Source organism: Drosophila melanogaster, chromosome 2L, assembly GCF_000001215.4.
Source record: "Drosophila melanogaster chromosome 2L".
Taxonomy (NCBI): Eukaryota; Metazoa; Arthropoda; class Insecta; order Diptera; family Drosophilidae; genus Drosophila; species Drosophila melanogaster.
Window position 1 is genome coordinate 18,590,557 of NT_033779.5, and position 15,106 is coordinate 18,605,662.

A 15,106-nucleotide genomic window follows, 5' to 3' on the forward strand; every position below is an offset into this window, starting at 1 on the left:
TAACTGGATTTAATACGATGTTATGTCAAGTTAGGAGCCCAAAATTACCTATTTAAAGAAAAAGACATTAAGCGCTGTTCTCTATGCTAGAGCTCTGTTAACGTTGAAAATATGTTAGCTCAAGATTAATTAAAATTCATTTGAAAGCTATTCATTGAAAGCTATTGCTGTAACCATATTTAAATAAAGTTTAAATAAAACTATAAGGTAAATAAAGTTGAAAAACATAATTTTTTAAATACATCCAAGTTCTCAACCCGTCCCCGATACGATTAATATCGGCAATTCCCTTTTCGGCCAGCGTTGTAATCTAAGATACCGATAGCATCGCGCATACACCAGCTTTTTTACCACCTCTAGGTAAAGTGGGCACGATTTTTCTGTTTTTTACCGAATGCTTTTATTAAATTCAACAAAAAACGCTACAGTAGCTCACAACGGCCGGGAAAACGTGTGGAAACCATGCGACACTTTGAAAATGTCAACGGTTTGAGGAAAATTCGAGCGGGAAAAGTGCAGTGAGCCAAAATTCATTGAGTGCGCGTGTGGCGAGAAGAAGAAAAGTGGAAATACAACGCTGAAAATTAACAGCGCCAAAAAACGTAGTAAACAATTGTAATGCGCTGAGCATCCAGCCGCCAAGTGGGATCGATCAAAATGACGGAAACCTTCGACGAGGAGCTGTTCGAGACGCGACTGGAGGCGCTAAAGGACACGCAGGAGGGCATCCAGCAGATGTCGAACTGGTGCCTGCAGCACCGCTCCAACCACAAGAAGATCATCCAGTGCTGGCTGAACGTCTTCAAAAGGGGTGAGTTCGCAGTGTGCTCGTCCGTGCCGCACAAGCTTATGATGCCTCTATCTCTGTAGTTCGCGTGGACCACCGCCTGGTCCTGTTCTATCTGGCCAACGATGTCATCCAGTACAGCAAGCGCAAGCGCTACGAGTTTGTGGAGTGCTGGGCCACAGCCCTCCAAAGGGCCACCACCATGGTGCGGTAGGTATTTCCAGACGGAATAAACATAAGGAACGAATATCATTTTTATTGAAAAACAAACAAATTCAATCCACTATATACTATATTCACCTTTTAAAATATCTTCTTCCCCAGCGACGAGCGCGTCAAAGATAAAATCCTACGAATCTTCAAGATCTGGGAGCAGCGAGAGATCTACAATGAGGAGTACCTAAGCGACTTGAGCGGCCTGCTGAACATAGCGCCGCCCAAAAAGTCCCAGGTCGATGTCAGCGACGAGTTCCAGAACGCCACACTGATCGCCCAGGTGAGGGAGTGCGTCGAGCTGGCCGAGATCACCGACAAAAGCATGCAGAAGCTGCCGAAGCCGCCAACCTTCGAAATCGAAGTCATCAAGCAGCAGCTGAAGGACAAGAGCCACTCCGGAAACATTGAGAAGGAGGTGGAGCGCTGTGTAGCCTTCATCAATGCCTACAATAAGAACCTGCAGAACGAAATTAAGAGTCGAAAGGCGGTGCTGGCCAGTATTGAAGCGGCGAAAAAGTTTTACGAGCATCAGGGAAAGGAAGTCAAAGTGGTAGCCAGTGTAAGTTAAATCTATTAAGCTATCAAGATTACGAAGTCTAAATAATTTAATCTTACAGGCCTATAAGAGCTTTGGCACGCGCATTAAAATTGTGAAACGAAAGCTGGACGAGACCATACCCAACCTGGCCAGTCCGATACCCTCGCCGGACGTAAATGCTCCTTCACCCGAACGCGATGCAGATCTCCAACTACCCGAAGAAAATAATATACCCCTGGTACTTTTATCAAACAAAATAATAATTGATTTCAGTCAAGCTTATTCATTTATTTTCCTTGCAGAACCTTTTTGGCGGTAGTATTAATGGCTTCACGAGCTATCTGGATGGTGGCAAGCTGCCCTTCGACATCAACGATTTCAAGCGGGACTCGAAAGATAGGGGAAGTGCCATTGAGGTGATTGGATCGCGATCGGACGACGAGGCATACGTGCCGAGTGCCAATTTCTACAAACCGGAGCCTATATCCAGTGCCGATAGCAGCTCCATACCAGGTCTTGGAGGATCAGCGGTATATACTCCCGATGCGCCCCTGTTTGGTTCTAACAGTCAAGACCAATATGTCCCGCCTCCACCATCGCATCTCTACGGTGATAACGGAAACGGAGGAAGCAGTGGTGGTCCTTCCGACCAGTACACGCCTGCACCCATGCCACCGCCACCACTGCCACCGTCGCTTGGACCCTCCAGTGGATCGGCAGATGATTTCAACAGCACGTGGAATATGAGTATGTCGTGGACGCCGCTGGACTCTAGCCTTAATAGCAGTGGAGCAAGTTCTTCTTCGTATGCGAATCAATCAACTCCCAATTCGCCGCCGCACTTTGACAGAAAGGCTAGCTCCACGGCAGCTCCGATCGAATATAACGAGCTTCTACATACGAATCCTGCAGCGCTGGGCGCCGAGGACGTAGACCATCGCACCTTGCAGCTTCCTCCGGCGTTCGAGTTTGGCGCAAAGTTGGGTCTGAGCAAGGACAAGTCCAGGCAGTTGGTGGACATTGATCACAGAAATTTGATATCACTAACTGGATCACCTGGCGGAGCAGAAAAGGTAACCTTTAGAGTCATCTTATTTTTCTTACAAAAAATTGCCAAAAATTCCGACTTCATGAAGCATTTTTAATAGTTTTAGTTTAATATATTATGAATATGTGACAGTCTTCTTTTCAGGACTTTACCGGCGGTGATGTGGATTACCGCATTGTCCCGAGTCCAAACGATGAAGGTATCATGGCCCCTCCTGGCAACAACTATGCAAAAAGCAAGACCTGTTCGCCGCTTAAATCCAATGCTAGTACGTACAAGCAAAATAAGTATATATATCACAAATTAAACAAGTTCAATCCTTCTCGTCATCAGGCTCGTCATCTGAATCGGATCGCGTAGATGGAGCTACTCGTTATGATCCTGCTGATATGGTAATTGATATGGATATGTCGGATGACGATATTGATGAGTCACTAAGAGGTAAGTAAAAAGCAATCTCCCCAGGGTAATGCTTATAACTTTTAAACTATGATCTTTTAGAGCCCAAGGAGGATAATGGAGATGCCGAGATCGACGCCAATGGTGCATTGACGCCATCGCGTCCCGTTTTGCTGGAAACTCCGCCTGACTTTATTAATCCGTGGGACGCGAACAACAGTTTTATGGGGCCGCCTTTGCCCGATGAAGAGGATCAGCAGCAACACCATGAACAGCAGCAAAATCAGCAGCAAGAGCTTCAACAACATCACCAACATCAGCAGCATCAACAGCAGCAGCCCTGGAACCAAATGAATCGCATGCAAATGGGAGGAGGTGGAGCACCGCCACCTCCGCGACCACCATATGGACAGCCTTTCCCGCCCTTTCAGCGCTTCCCCGGTCCACCGATGAACGGTCCCGATGGAATGCAGCGCGGGCGTGGACGAGGCCGGGGATGGAATGGACCCGGACCAGGTCCTTTTAGACCGCCTTACCAACGGATGCCCGGACCGGGATTTGATGGACCCGGACCAGGGCCGCGACCATTTTTTCCTCGGGGTGGCGGACCTGGTGGTCCCATGCGAGGCCGCGGGCGTATGCGTGGTAAAGCATGGATGATGTAATTACGTATTTTATAGATCTACAAAAAGAGAGAACCTAGTTTTAGATTTCACTTATCTCACTTTGATTTAATTTAACAAAAAAGTGTATTGCATAGAACAGATAACTCATTAACCCCACACACTTCTCTTGGTTTCCCTTTGGGCGGTGGGCAGATGACGTTGGCAGAAGATATTGTACATTGCTGTGTATAATATTAACTAGCCATGGTTGTTATTGATGTAAATTCATGAGATTTTAAAAAATATATAACATGAAAAACAACAAGCCATCAGCAATTGAAGTGAAAGTTAAATAAAATTATTCACGAAATCCGTTGAGCTATTTTATTATGTAAATTATTAAATGATGACTAAATATGATAACGCAAATTGTTTTCAATCAGCCAACGTCAGCAGCCTTCATCAAGGGGAATCTAGGACAACACGTGCAAAGACTTTACACTTACACCCTCGACTTAACTTATGTTTGTGTGTTGACATAGATTAAGCATATAGTGTATGATTAGTTAATGCCTTCGCCTTTAGTTCCTAGTGCTAAACATAGACACTAGTAATTGTAAATAGTTATAACGAAAAGTAGTCCAAAAATTAATTGTTAACGTAATTCAAAAGTTCTATACTCTTTACTTATGGTCAATGATATTAACTTTTTAAATATATATCGATTTGAATTTCATTTTAACAACTTTATAATGAAAATCGAAATATAATGGTAATAAAAAACACTTTTCAGCAATCGTTCAGATCGTTGTAATGGCATTTTTAGAACTATGTTTTCCGATCTTCGTTATTTTTAAATTTAGTATATATCGATTGAATAAATATTTTTGGATTACCAACGATCCAGTTTAAGCCATCTCAAGTTTTGCTAATTTTATGAAAACGGGCTATAATATTTCTATTGGTGGCATTCACATCCATCGATCGTTGAAATCAAAGTATCACTAAAAATGTTACAATGATCTGACTTATTTCAAGAAAAATATATAGTTCTCGACAATTACATTAACATCCTGCCCATTTGAAAACCATTTATTGACCACCTAGTTAGTTTACTATATACTATCTTACTTATTTCGTTGTGCATTCTATTCCAGACTTATTGAAGAGCAATTTCTCAGATTTCTGTGGACTCAAGCTATACACCATAGTTATAGTAAGCTAAGTTAACAATCTGTATTTAGTTTTATAAATACAAACATCAATGTGATATTTGCAATTGAAAACTGTTGTGTACGATACGTCTTTTGTCTTTCTGGATCCTCGACTTCATCCGTTTCAGATAGATACTCGCTCGGTCCACCCACAGTTCCCATAGCACTTACAAATGACTATGTTTAAATCAATTTTCGTCTAATCTTCGAAGGATCTAAGGTAGCGACTGTGTTTATCCTCAGTGTGTTTACCTGTTGACGTTTGCGGCATTTAATCACTTCTGTTTTGGAGTTCCATCACTTTGAGTCGGAAGCGGAACTCATTAATTCTCGGTTTGTTACTGATGTTATGACCTTTCGTTTTGGTTCGTGGGCGTGGCGCACTGCCTAGCTTGCCATGCCGCTCTCATCTTTCAAGGATAACAAGGATACCCTTTTTCGGGCTGAGATGAAAGCGTGGCGAATAAAAACAAATGTGGAGGCATCAGTTGGATTGATAAATGGAGTTTTTACATATATTTATGTAAATTAATAAGTCTGATAAGTTATTTACATTTCAGTACCTATAAACTTCCTATCTTTTTTTTAAATATTTATTGGATTTTTCCCTTTTTCTCTCTAAAAATATCTGCTCTAAATTCTGTATATGTACCAGCAAAAAATGCAAAGATACAATTCAAACAAAATATAAATTTCCAAGTTCGCACAACATTATTTTCATTCCAACTCCACCATTTCATACGATATGAATTTAAAACAATATAATTGATTTGTATTTTCATTTTTATTATAAAACTATTGCTTGAATTGTGTACAACTATGATAATAAACGTAAAACTAACAGCCTTTATAAGATTTCCACTAGGATATGAAGGTGTTGCTGCAACACAGCCCGCAAAAGGAACTTCCATTTGAGGAAGAAAGGATAAAGGATCGCCCACACTGGCTAGTAGTCTCTGGACAGCAACGTGACCAGATCCCCGATGTATGCTTGCGCCATTTGCAGAGTTTCGTATTTGGAGAGTCGCCGATCGTGGCCGAGTGATGGAACCACATCTCTCAACTTGTCGAAGGCATCGTTCAGGCTGTTCATCCGCCTCCGTTCCCGAGCATTGGCGGCCAGTCGCCGTTTTTTGAGGACTTCGCCACCGAATCCCGCGGACGATGAACTGCTCGAAGAGGCGGAGGATGTAGATGATGACATGGAAGTGGACAGCTTGTCGTATGGCTTGCTCCTCTGCTGCTTGTTCCAGTACCTTGGACTTCTGCCCTGATTCTTGCCCAAGGGATTCGCTTGAAGGTGGTGCTGCTGCTGCTCCTGGGCATTCAGCATGTGCTCCAATTCCAGGACAGACGGCGTATCGTAATACATCTCCAAGGAGCAACTGTTGGCGCCATCCGACTGGCTGTCGCTGGTGCTGAACTCCTGCTGGTACATGAGCTGCTCCAACTGCTGGAAGGTGTCGTTGCTCAGGAACTCGGGAATCGCTGGGGCTTCGTCGGGGAAGTAGAACTGCTCCATTAGCTCGTTGTTGGTCAACATGTTTACGTTTGCAGGCTCAAGGGACAACTGAAGTGGCTGCTTGAGGATGGGTCTTTATATAGCTGCCTGCCGAGGATTCAGCTCTCACGTGATTGGTTCACTACATATGTCCTGTTACCTGATTCGCTGCCTCAAGCTGATCCGATCCGCTCAGGTACCCGATTGCCAACCTCTTGAGGATCAGCAGCACAGCCCGTGCCCTAAATTGGCTTGCGGTCAAGACGTTTAATTGTCTCTGGCTGCAACTCTCTCCCTCTTTCTCCCAGGTATTTACTGTATCAGCTACAGGTCGACTCCTTTTGTTTGACCTGTCATTTGGCTACCGTCTGTAATCATACCTCTTTTGTTACTTGCCCTGGAATTGACTTTTTATATTCAAACAAAATTTAGCCAAGGTCAAAATGCGAACGCACAAAAGACTCTTGTCATATGGGAATATTTTCCACAATGTGTGCCTCCATCGAAGATCGCCATGGATCATCTTGGTTGCATGTCTGTGGTCTAGTGAGTGGAGTGCTCGACTGGTTGGATGCAAACCCCATTTTTCGGACAGAACAAAGAGCAACAATTGTGCTTGTGCGGTTTGTGACTTTCGATTTTAGGCGGTTGTACTTACTTTATTGGGTCAAATTTAAGTGGGTGTATTAATAGTGGCTTTCTCCTGCTTTCAATGGCCAAATTACAGGACGTCGAGAAGTTCGAAATTCAAAAAAGCATGAAGAAATCAAAGCAAGTATCACATTATTATTATTTATTATTATTTTCATATTAAGGGATTTGAAATGTGCTATATTAACGCCTTTACTGAAGAGTTACTTTTCCGATAATAAAACTACACTACTTTAACATGCTGAAACCATTCGATGGGTCCTTCGAAACTCTGGTGCAATATGTTGCACCCTCACATTATATACTTTCATTCGTATGCTCTGGTTTCCACAGTCATCTTGGGATCAAGCCCACTTTCAAGTGACCGCATCGAAAGGCTAATTAACTCCACAGACTCGCAGCATTAGAGGGAAAATCAATTCGAGGAGTTCGCTGAATTTCTAAGGAAACTGGGCAAAACAATTGGAAAACACTGGCCGAGAAGCGCCGAGCATGGCTAAAGAGTACAAATGATGCCACTGCAAGATGGCCCAGTTACTTCGCCCAAATTGTCAAGGAACAAAGTCCCGAGCCGACAAAGGATCCTGACGTTTGATCTTGACGATGATGATGATAGCTGATGGATCGATCGATCGCTCGATCGGTTCACTTTGTTAAGAGTGCCACGCGACCGCAGCTTAGTCGAAATCCTGGCCCAGATTAGGCATTATGCTGCAATATTTTCGGGAGAAAGGTTCGCGGATAACCTAAAGATCTGCAACGCCTTCGAAAAGAGGTTCTGGAATTTCCAATTAGCATTTTTCTGCGCTACCTGGGACCTCGATCCTGTCAAAATAGCAACAATAGGTAGTCGGTTGGTGGGCGGTTCTGGTTGAAAGTGGGAACCTCTCTCCGCACTCCATCCATATCCATGCCCGTTTGTTTCTTTTCTTCTGACCAACAATAGGTCACCTGATGATAATCTCGGATACGTCTGGCAGTTGCGTGTTTTTGGGTTTTCCCTGCCAGATTAATCGTTTTCGCTTTGCGGATTAGTTGTTGGCGCTAAATTGCGAAAATGAGATTAGAAGTCAGAGTCCCGGAGTCACCAGGAATTCCATGGGAATCTCTTCTCGCCCGACACTTGTTGATTCCACTCTTTGTATTGCAATGCCTGACAATGGATCTTTGTTTTTTGGTCCCATTGTTGGTCTGAAATGGATCAGACCTAACTTCATTGTCCTGAGCATAATTACCATGTAATAATCTGGAATTATGAATTATTATATACAAAGATTTGTTTGTTTCCAAGTAAATTCGTTGTGGTCACAGATGTGCAAAAATATCCAGACAGTATGTCTAGCAAGAACTTGAAATGGATGTTCCTAGCGAAAGCGGAGAATTGGAATATAATTTATAATTGCATACTTTAAATGTTTTTGCTGATCATTATTTTATTTAAATGTACGCCCTTTTATTTTTTTCCAGGTCAAAGAATAATTTCCTTCTCTTTAAAGAGTGGTTACAAAAGTAAAGTTATAAATATTTAAATGTTTTGCTTAGATCTCAGTTCCACAAAACTCATGCCATAACTTACGGCACACTTCAAGGTCCAACAAGGATACATGTTTAACCAGGCCGGCTAGTCCTTGCTATCAACAAAATGTCTGTTGGGCTGCCAAGGATAGCGCCCCGAAAAGTGTCAGGCAATTGCGACTGTTTATTGGAATTTATTGACACTTGAGAGGTGATCGGGATAAAAACAGTTACAGAAACGGACAGTGATCCTCGAAAGGACACGGGCAGGTAATCGGAGCCAATCCCGAGTGCGACGCCGACCTTCAATGATGGGTATCATAAATTGTCATCACATAAATAGTGGAACAACAGGACCAACCGTATCCCCGGTGACATTTATGACTCTATTGACCGTCTGCCGCTGCTCCTGATTTCCTAGATGCTCCTGCTGGGCAATCAGTGTCCTTTTACACGTGACCCGCTCCCCTATCTTAATAAGCAGTTAATGGTAGCGGTAAGCGATTCACAAACAAAGCTAAAGCCAGATAAGAGCCGCCCATTAGAAAAGGGGGAAGTGTTAATGGATGCTTCGATAAGGGAACAATAAAACAATAAACAGAATATCGCTTTATATAGTGGCGAAAAGTCCAATTTGCCCTTTGATAGCGAAACCAAATAACTGAAAATCTATATATAGACTATAAGATTTTGTATAACACTCAGTAAAAAGCCAAAATCATTTACATAAATACATATCGCTAAGTCTTTATTTAAAATATTGGAAAGAACCGATTACAATGAATGCTGTGATCAATTATTATATTATTAGCTAGGTCACAGTTCCATAAAGTTTACACACACAAAACACTTGTCTACGACAATCGATCAATGTCCGTCCGAGCTGTGAAGGTCTTCCAAAAATGGATTACAAACTAAGTGCAATATGAAATCATCAATTTTACAACCACAATGGAACGCGGTTATCTAATACTTTTTGTCCTGTGGTCTGTTTAATCGTGAATTAGTAATAGTAGATATTCATAATCAATCACAAAGAGGTTAATATCGGTGTGAGTTCCGTTGGGGATGAGTTTTGAATATGATATTATTTATCAATTGCTGGATGGTCCACGTGTGTTCGATTAAATTGTTTGCAATAGTACTCTGATATGATTAAAAATTTTGATTCGGAATTTACGACACTGTTTTGTGGGTCTGTGCGAATAAATATTAAATTAGCTACAACATGAAATTAACAAACTAAAGGCATACTACTTTTATAGGGTGAGGCGATGCAGTTGGTATAATATTATAAAACAAAGACACAAAAGGTTTGTCTAAAAAGTTTGTCATTTTTAAGTAGTTGCAATAATATAATCGAGCCATATGTTTGCCCTTTCGGCATCGGCAACATGTAGATCTTATGTTTTTGTGATTGCAACTTAATCGGCTCACCCTAATGTATAATATTACTCGATAAAGCTACGAGCACACAAAAACGCACACAATGTTGGAAATACACCCTCACAATTGGTTAAATCCGGTTGCACTCCGGATTTTATCACTCATGGAAACGCGAATATCTCCAATTCGAAGTCTAGAGCGTTGTGGAGGTCACCGTGCTGACACCATGGACGAGAATGGTGGGCGGCAAATCGGCGGTCAGTTCGGTTAGCAGTTCCATATAGCTGGCGCTGCGTTGCGCGAAATCCGGCGCCGAGAGCTTTGGCGGAGCGGCCAGATAGATGAACGATAATGCCGTCTGATCCGAGCGTTCGCGTATGATTTGATTGGCACGCTGCATGTAGAGAAGGGAGCGATTCAGGGTCTCCTCGCCCACCTCGTCATCATCCTCCAGCACCACATTGTCCGCCTGAGCGGTGAACTGCTTGAGGGTGCGTGCATGTCGGCTGAAGTCGGTGTCCCGACTCCACTCCTGGATCTCCACAATGTCGGCTGTGATGCGCAGCTCCTTAAGAGACTGCTCCAGCTTCATTTTCGAGAAAATCTCCATTTGCGGGGTCTGGGTGTCGAAAGTGCTGAGTAAAATAGACGATAAATATATTAAATGTTTATAAAATTTTGTATTCATTTCACATACCCCACTGTCCGCTCGTCGTTGGCCTCGCACAGGAAAATCCTCACTCTCAGATGCTTCCATTTGGCCAGCATAATCACCGCCAATTGCATCATGAACAAAGACACCATATCGAAGGGATCTCCAGATGTTGGATTGAATATATTGATGGGCCACACATCAATGTACTTCACATGTTTGCTCCTGCATTCAATAATGTTTTTTTCAAAAGTTTGCTCAAGAATTAAAAGTAGATTTTCAACTCACATGGAAATAAAGTTTTTGTCCAATCTTTGGAAATTTCTGCACAAGCACAGATTCTTCTTCATCCTAAGGGTGTCGCACAGGATCTGAACGTACTCCTGAATTTGGAATTGCTTCGGATCGCCATCGCGTCGAATGGGGAAGTTTTGAATTTCGCCATTGTTAAAGTCATCGGTTTTATAGGGGGAGGAACCGCTGAAAAAAATGTACATAGATAAGTTTTGTAATACTTTCAGATAAAAAAGTTAGACACACTTTTGAAAAAAGTCCCTGGGAGCCTCGCTGTCGTAGAAACCCAAGATAATCGTGTTTGGTTTCATTGCTCCAATTCCTGATAAGCGAATCAGGTGCTGGACTCCCTCGCGGATGCTCCGACTGAGAGTGACCTCTGTAAAGGCCTTGACTCTCATGTGATCTAGAAATGACCACCACTGCTGGTTGTCCTCGGCATCTTCGATGCCTTTGAAGTCACCCAATTTTACATGACCAATGATGTACAGACCGCTCTTTTTGAGATCATTTACAAAGTCAACCAGCGGGCAGCAGGAACGTGGCGATGACACGAGCAGTAAGATCTGCGGACGCCAGAACTTAACGTGATCCTTGCGGGGATCCAGCATTAACAGATACTTTCGCACCTGGTGGAACATCAAAGCCTGGGAGATCGAGCCCCATTGCGCTGCCTGAGTGGCAGGCGAGAACAAATGTAAAGCAATCACCAGGATGAGGCACAGTATAATGCACGAAGAGGCGTAGATGAAGTTAATCACAAACATCATGATCAGAGTGCCCAGTAATCCAACCAGACAGGTGTGCCAGGTGAAGAACTTAAATAGCGGCCGGAAGTTTGGAGCTCCCGTGAGTTCAATGCCCAAGCAAGCCAGGTTGGTGGCTAAATAGGAGAGCATGAAGAGCACCGAATTTATCTGGGCGATGATGTTGAAGGATCCAATAAGCAGAATGCACTCCACGAGACACCAGCTGACAGCAACCGCTGCAATGGGATTGCCCTTCCAAGTTCCATGAATCACAAAGTTTAGAAGACTGCCAAACACTTGATCCTTAGACAATGCCTCCAGAATCCTGCTGGATCCAATCAGATTGCTCAGACTTGTTGAAAAGGTGGCGGTCAAAATGCCGATCGCCGTAAATGGAGGCCAAAGATTCACGGGCATCAGGAACAGGTAATTGTTCTGCATGGTAAAGTACGGAGTCGTGCAGCTCATGAGGAAGGACAGGATGATGTAGGAGACGAAGGTAAACGCCACTGCCGAGAGAGTGCCATAGGGAATACTCTTTGATGGGTTCTTCAGTTCTCCGGACATATTCGCTCCCGCCATTATTCCAGTGACTCCGGAAAACAGCACACCGAAGGTGGTGGAGAAATCGACTTGTTTGCCATTCGACGTGTAATCGCGACCGTAGTGGGATCCTAGATTATCCCGCAGCGTTGTGGCATTCAGCCCTGTATAGTCGAGAAATGTTGTGGTATTCGATAAAATATTGTCCCCAGGAACGGGTATCTGGAATAGAAGAAAAGAGTATCGTGTTAATATCGCCAGAAAGGTTGCACATATATACATGCTTAGTTTTTCATTACTTGCAGTCCGGCACGCTCTTTCATGACTCAAACATTGTTATCAGTTTATTCAGCTTATAGTCTGCCTGCCTTACAAGTATTGAATAAAATGTTCTTGAAAAGATTTTTTTTTTCAAATATGTGGCTTTGAAGACCAACCTTAAGATACAGTTTAGATCGTGGATTATCCTTTTTTTTAATCTTTGATCTTTTAATAGTCACATGCAAAACGGTTTCCAAAAAAACTACAAACTACATTTCATTTTATTACAAACGAACACAAAATTGTCTTACTGGCCCATTATGATTCAAATATCAAATACTTGTAATTATCAGGAAAACATTTCGGTTAAAACCCCTTTAGGTATTGTAATTAAAAAAAGATTTGTGAATCAGCCTTATAAATGCCACACATAAATGATAAAACGTGTGTCCAATTCCACCAAAGTAAACCCTGACCAAATATTTATAAAAAGCCCGATTTGATCCCAAGATAGACTAGATATCAGTATCACATTTAAATTGATAAGACCAACAGGGCTTTTCCTCAATGAGCAATAGCTACACAGCAAAAAAGGTAATTTCATACTATATCACATAATCATTTAAAGTTTGTTAAAATATGTAAGGTCTATGAAAAATGTAGCAGTAGTAGCCCTAATTTTTTGTATACTATTCAATTTTTTAAATACAATATTTTTAAAGAGTGCAACAAAATCTTATCAATACATGGAAACATAAGACTTTTCCCCGATGTACTAAAAGATATCTTACCGTGTTATTGGTGGCGCCCACAAATAGAAAACTAAAGTAAGTGGCGAACAGGCAAACGGTGACGGTGGCCAAAATAATCACTGACGTCTTGGCGAACAGAGCGGCGCCCACCAGGCAAACCAGCAGTTGCAGGGTGTTTATCATGCTGCTGGTAAGGAAACGCCACCAATCCCCATCCGGTAGGTGGGAGTCCCCGCTCACAAAATGGCCACGCGGTCCGAAGTTATCCATGATGCCCTCAGTGCAGCCGGATATGGCCATTGCAGATCCCACCACATTGGCAAAGAAAAAGAGGGTTCCGATCGAGCCACCAAACTCCAGTCCCAGCGTTCGACTAATCATGACTGCAAAAAAGTGTGATAAAATAAATGATTTAATGAATGTAAACGAGAAAAACCAAAGCAGAGCGTAACGAATCCGCCTATTTTCGAAGTATTTCATAGTCAGAGATACTAAATAAGTAATATCGATTACCATATAAAATATTTGACAAGTCGTTGGCTTAAAAACATGCAGTTTTGCATGCATTTTTATTGTTTGTAAGACATACAAAATATATTAAAATGTAACTTTGTGGTTACTTTCAATAAATGTACATATGTATATACAAATGTATATAGATTAGAAAGTAATTTAATTATTGAAAACAAAGTAACAGATTAAATAATAAAATATGTATATATGAGAATTAAAAAGTATTTACGCGCTAATTAGTTAGTTACTCACAATAAACTCCCCCTCCCTCGATGGCTCCATTGGTGGAAATGGCGCAGACCGAAGCCACCGTGAAGAGCAGAATTCCGTAGGCGATGAGGAACTGCAGCAGGGTTACATACAGGCCCGCATTTCCGACGATGTACCCTGAACAAAGAGAGTTAAATAGTGGAAAAGACCGAGATCAACGGACCATCACAACAAGTGTTTTGTGACGTCATCGCCGCGCACTTACCGACTCGAATGAAGACCAAAGCACTAAACATGGACAAAGCCACTGGACTAAAAACTCCGGCAAAGGTACCGAGCGTACGGCCACTACGATCCGGGTCCTGCATTCCGAACTCCACATATCCGTCGCCATCCTGCGGGGTGTGGGGGCGATCGCCACTGTTTTGGCTGCCGCCGAATAAAGATCCGAAACTGCGGAAAACACTGCCCGTACGACCACTACGGGAATTAGCTATGGGAGCCGTCTCCTGCTCCGCGGAGGCGCTCATCTCGATGTCCGTGGTGCGGGTGCGAGAAATCCGGAAACACTAAAGACGTTTCAACGAACGCCTACAATTTCCAGCTGTCGCAGACCAATAAGAATAATCACAATCATGGGCAGGGTGTAGAAAATTTTTAACGGGGTTCTTAATGCAAATGGTATACACAAATTTACTAATCACACCTGAATGTGCCCTACATATTTAACACTTATAATGCGCTATCTGGGGTCGGATAACCCCAGACTTTATAAATAAGTTTATAAAACACTAGAAATTTCGATATAATAGGCATTTGTGGAACTTTTAACCCCCCACAACCACTTCTACGACCATGTTTTTGAAGTCACTCAAATAATGTGGCAGTGAACTTAAATATACTAGGCTTCAGAGCATAAAAAATACTAAACTGTAACAATATTTGTGCAGTATATATCGAATATGAATTCAAATATCTTTAAAATCTTAAATCATAGTTTATAAACAAATCTGCAGTTGTTGCATAAAACATTTAGTCGGTTTTAAGACTTTATCTAAATTAATTTAATATAATAACACATAGTAAAACCAGCGTCAAATAAATATTTTTAACAATAATTTATACGATTTTTTTATGTGTTAATGTAAAAAATAATATTCTTAGCAGAAGGCAATCACTGCATGTAAGGCAATTAGGTTTATAAGGGAGGGATAATCACTTTAAAATAATTAACTAGGTGAGCAGTTGATGGTACATGAATAGTACAATAAC

General features: G+C 42.1%; 3 protein-coding genes across 6 annotated transcripts; 1 reads left to right on the top strand and 2 right to left on the bottom strand.

The window, feature by feature from the left end:
• The first annotated feature begins 334 nt into the window (after window positions 1-334).
• On the top strand, window positions 335-4,873 carry CG15160 (uncharacterized protein). Of its 3 annotated transcripts, NM_001299118.1 has the most exons (9): window positions 335-811; window positions 871-997; window positions 1,112-1,562; window positions 1,621-1,779; window positions 1,844-2,614; window positions 2,734-2,857; window positions 2,923-3,030; window positions 3,091-3,633; window positions 4,751-4,873. In NM_001299118.1, the coding sequence occupies exons 1-9, from the start codon at window positions 658-660 to the stop codon at window positions 4,816-4,818; spliced, it is 2,505 nt and encodes an 834-aa protein (NP_001286047.1). In that variant the 5' UTR covers window positions 335-657; the 3' UTR covers window positions 4,819-4,873. The 3 variants fall into 3 exon arrangements, with proteins under 3 accessions (NP_001286047.1, NP_609886.1, NP_001286046.1); NM_136042.2 differs by having other exon boundaries at window positions 2,722-2,857; window positions 3,091-4,873; NM_001299117.1 differs by having other exon boundaries at window positions 3,091-4,873.
• Window positions 4,874-5,579: 706 nt separating this feature from the next.
• Window positions 5,580-6,365, bottom strand: amos (absent MD neurons and olfactory sensilla). The gene has a single exon (NM_058098.3). The coding sequence runs from the start codon at window positions 6,348-6,350 to the stop codon at window positions 5,754-5,756; it is 597 nt and encodes a 198-aa protein (NP_477446.1). The 5' UTR covers window positions 6,351-6,365; the 3' UTR covers window positions 5,580-5,753.
• A 2,833-nt stretch (window positions 6,366-9,198) lies between these two features.
• Window positions 9,199-14,693, bottom strand: CG10413 (uncharacterized protein). 2 transcript variants are annotated; one of them, NM_001299119.1, is made up of 7 exons: window positions 14,100-14,693; window positions 13,877-14,011; window positions 13,151-13,494; window positions 11,053-12,320; window positions 10,801-10,992; window positions 10,558-10,737; window positions 9,199-10,495 (listed from the first exon to the last, which is right to left on the bottom strand). In NM_001299119.1, exons 1-7 carry the CDS (start codon window positions 14,362-14,364, stop codon window positions 10,054-10,056), a joined length of 2,826 nt encoding a protein of 941 aa, NP_001286048.1. In that variant the 5' UTR covers window positions 14,365-14,693; the 3' UTR covers window positions 9,199-10,053. The 2 variants fall into 2 exon arrangements, with proteins under 2 accessions (NP_001286048.1, NP_609887.1); NM_136043.3 differs by having other exon boundaries at window positions 14,100-14,466.
• Between the last annotated feature and the right edge of the window lie 413 nt (window positions 14,694-15,106).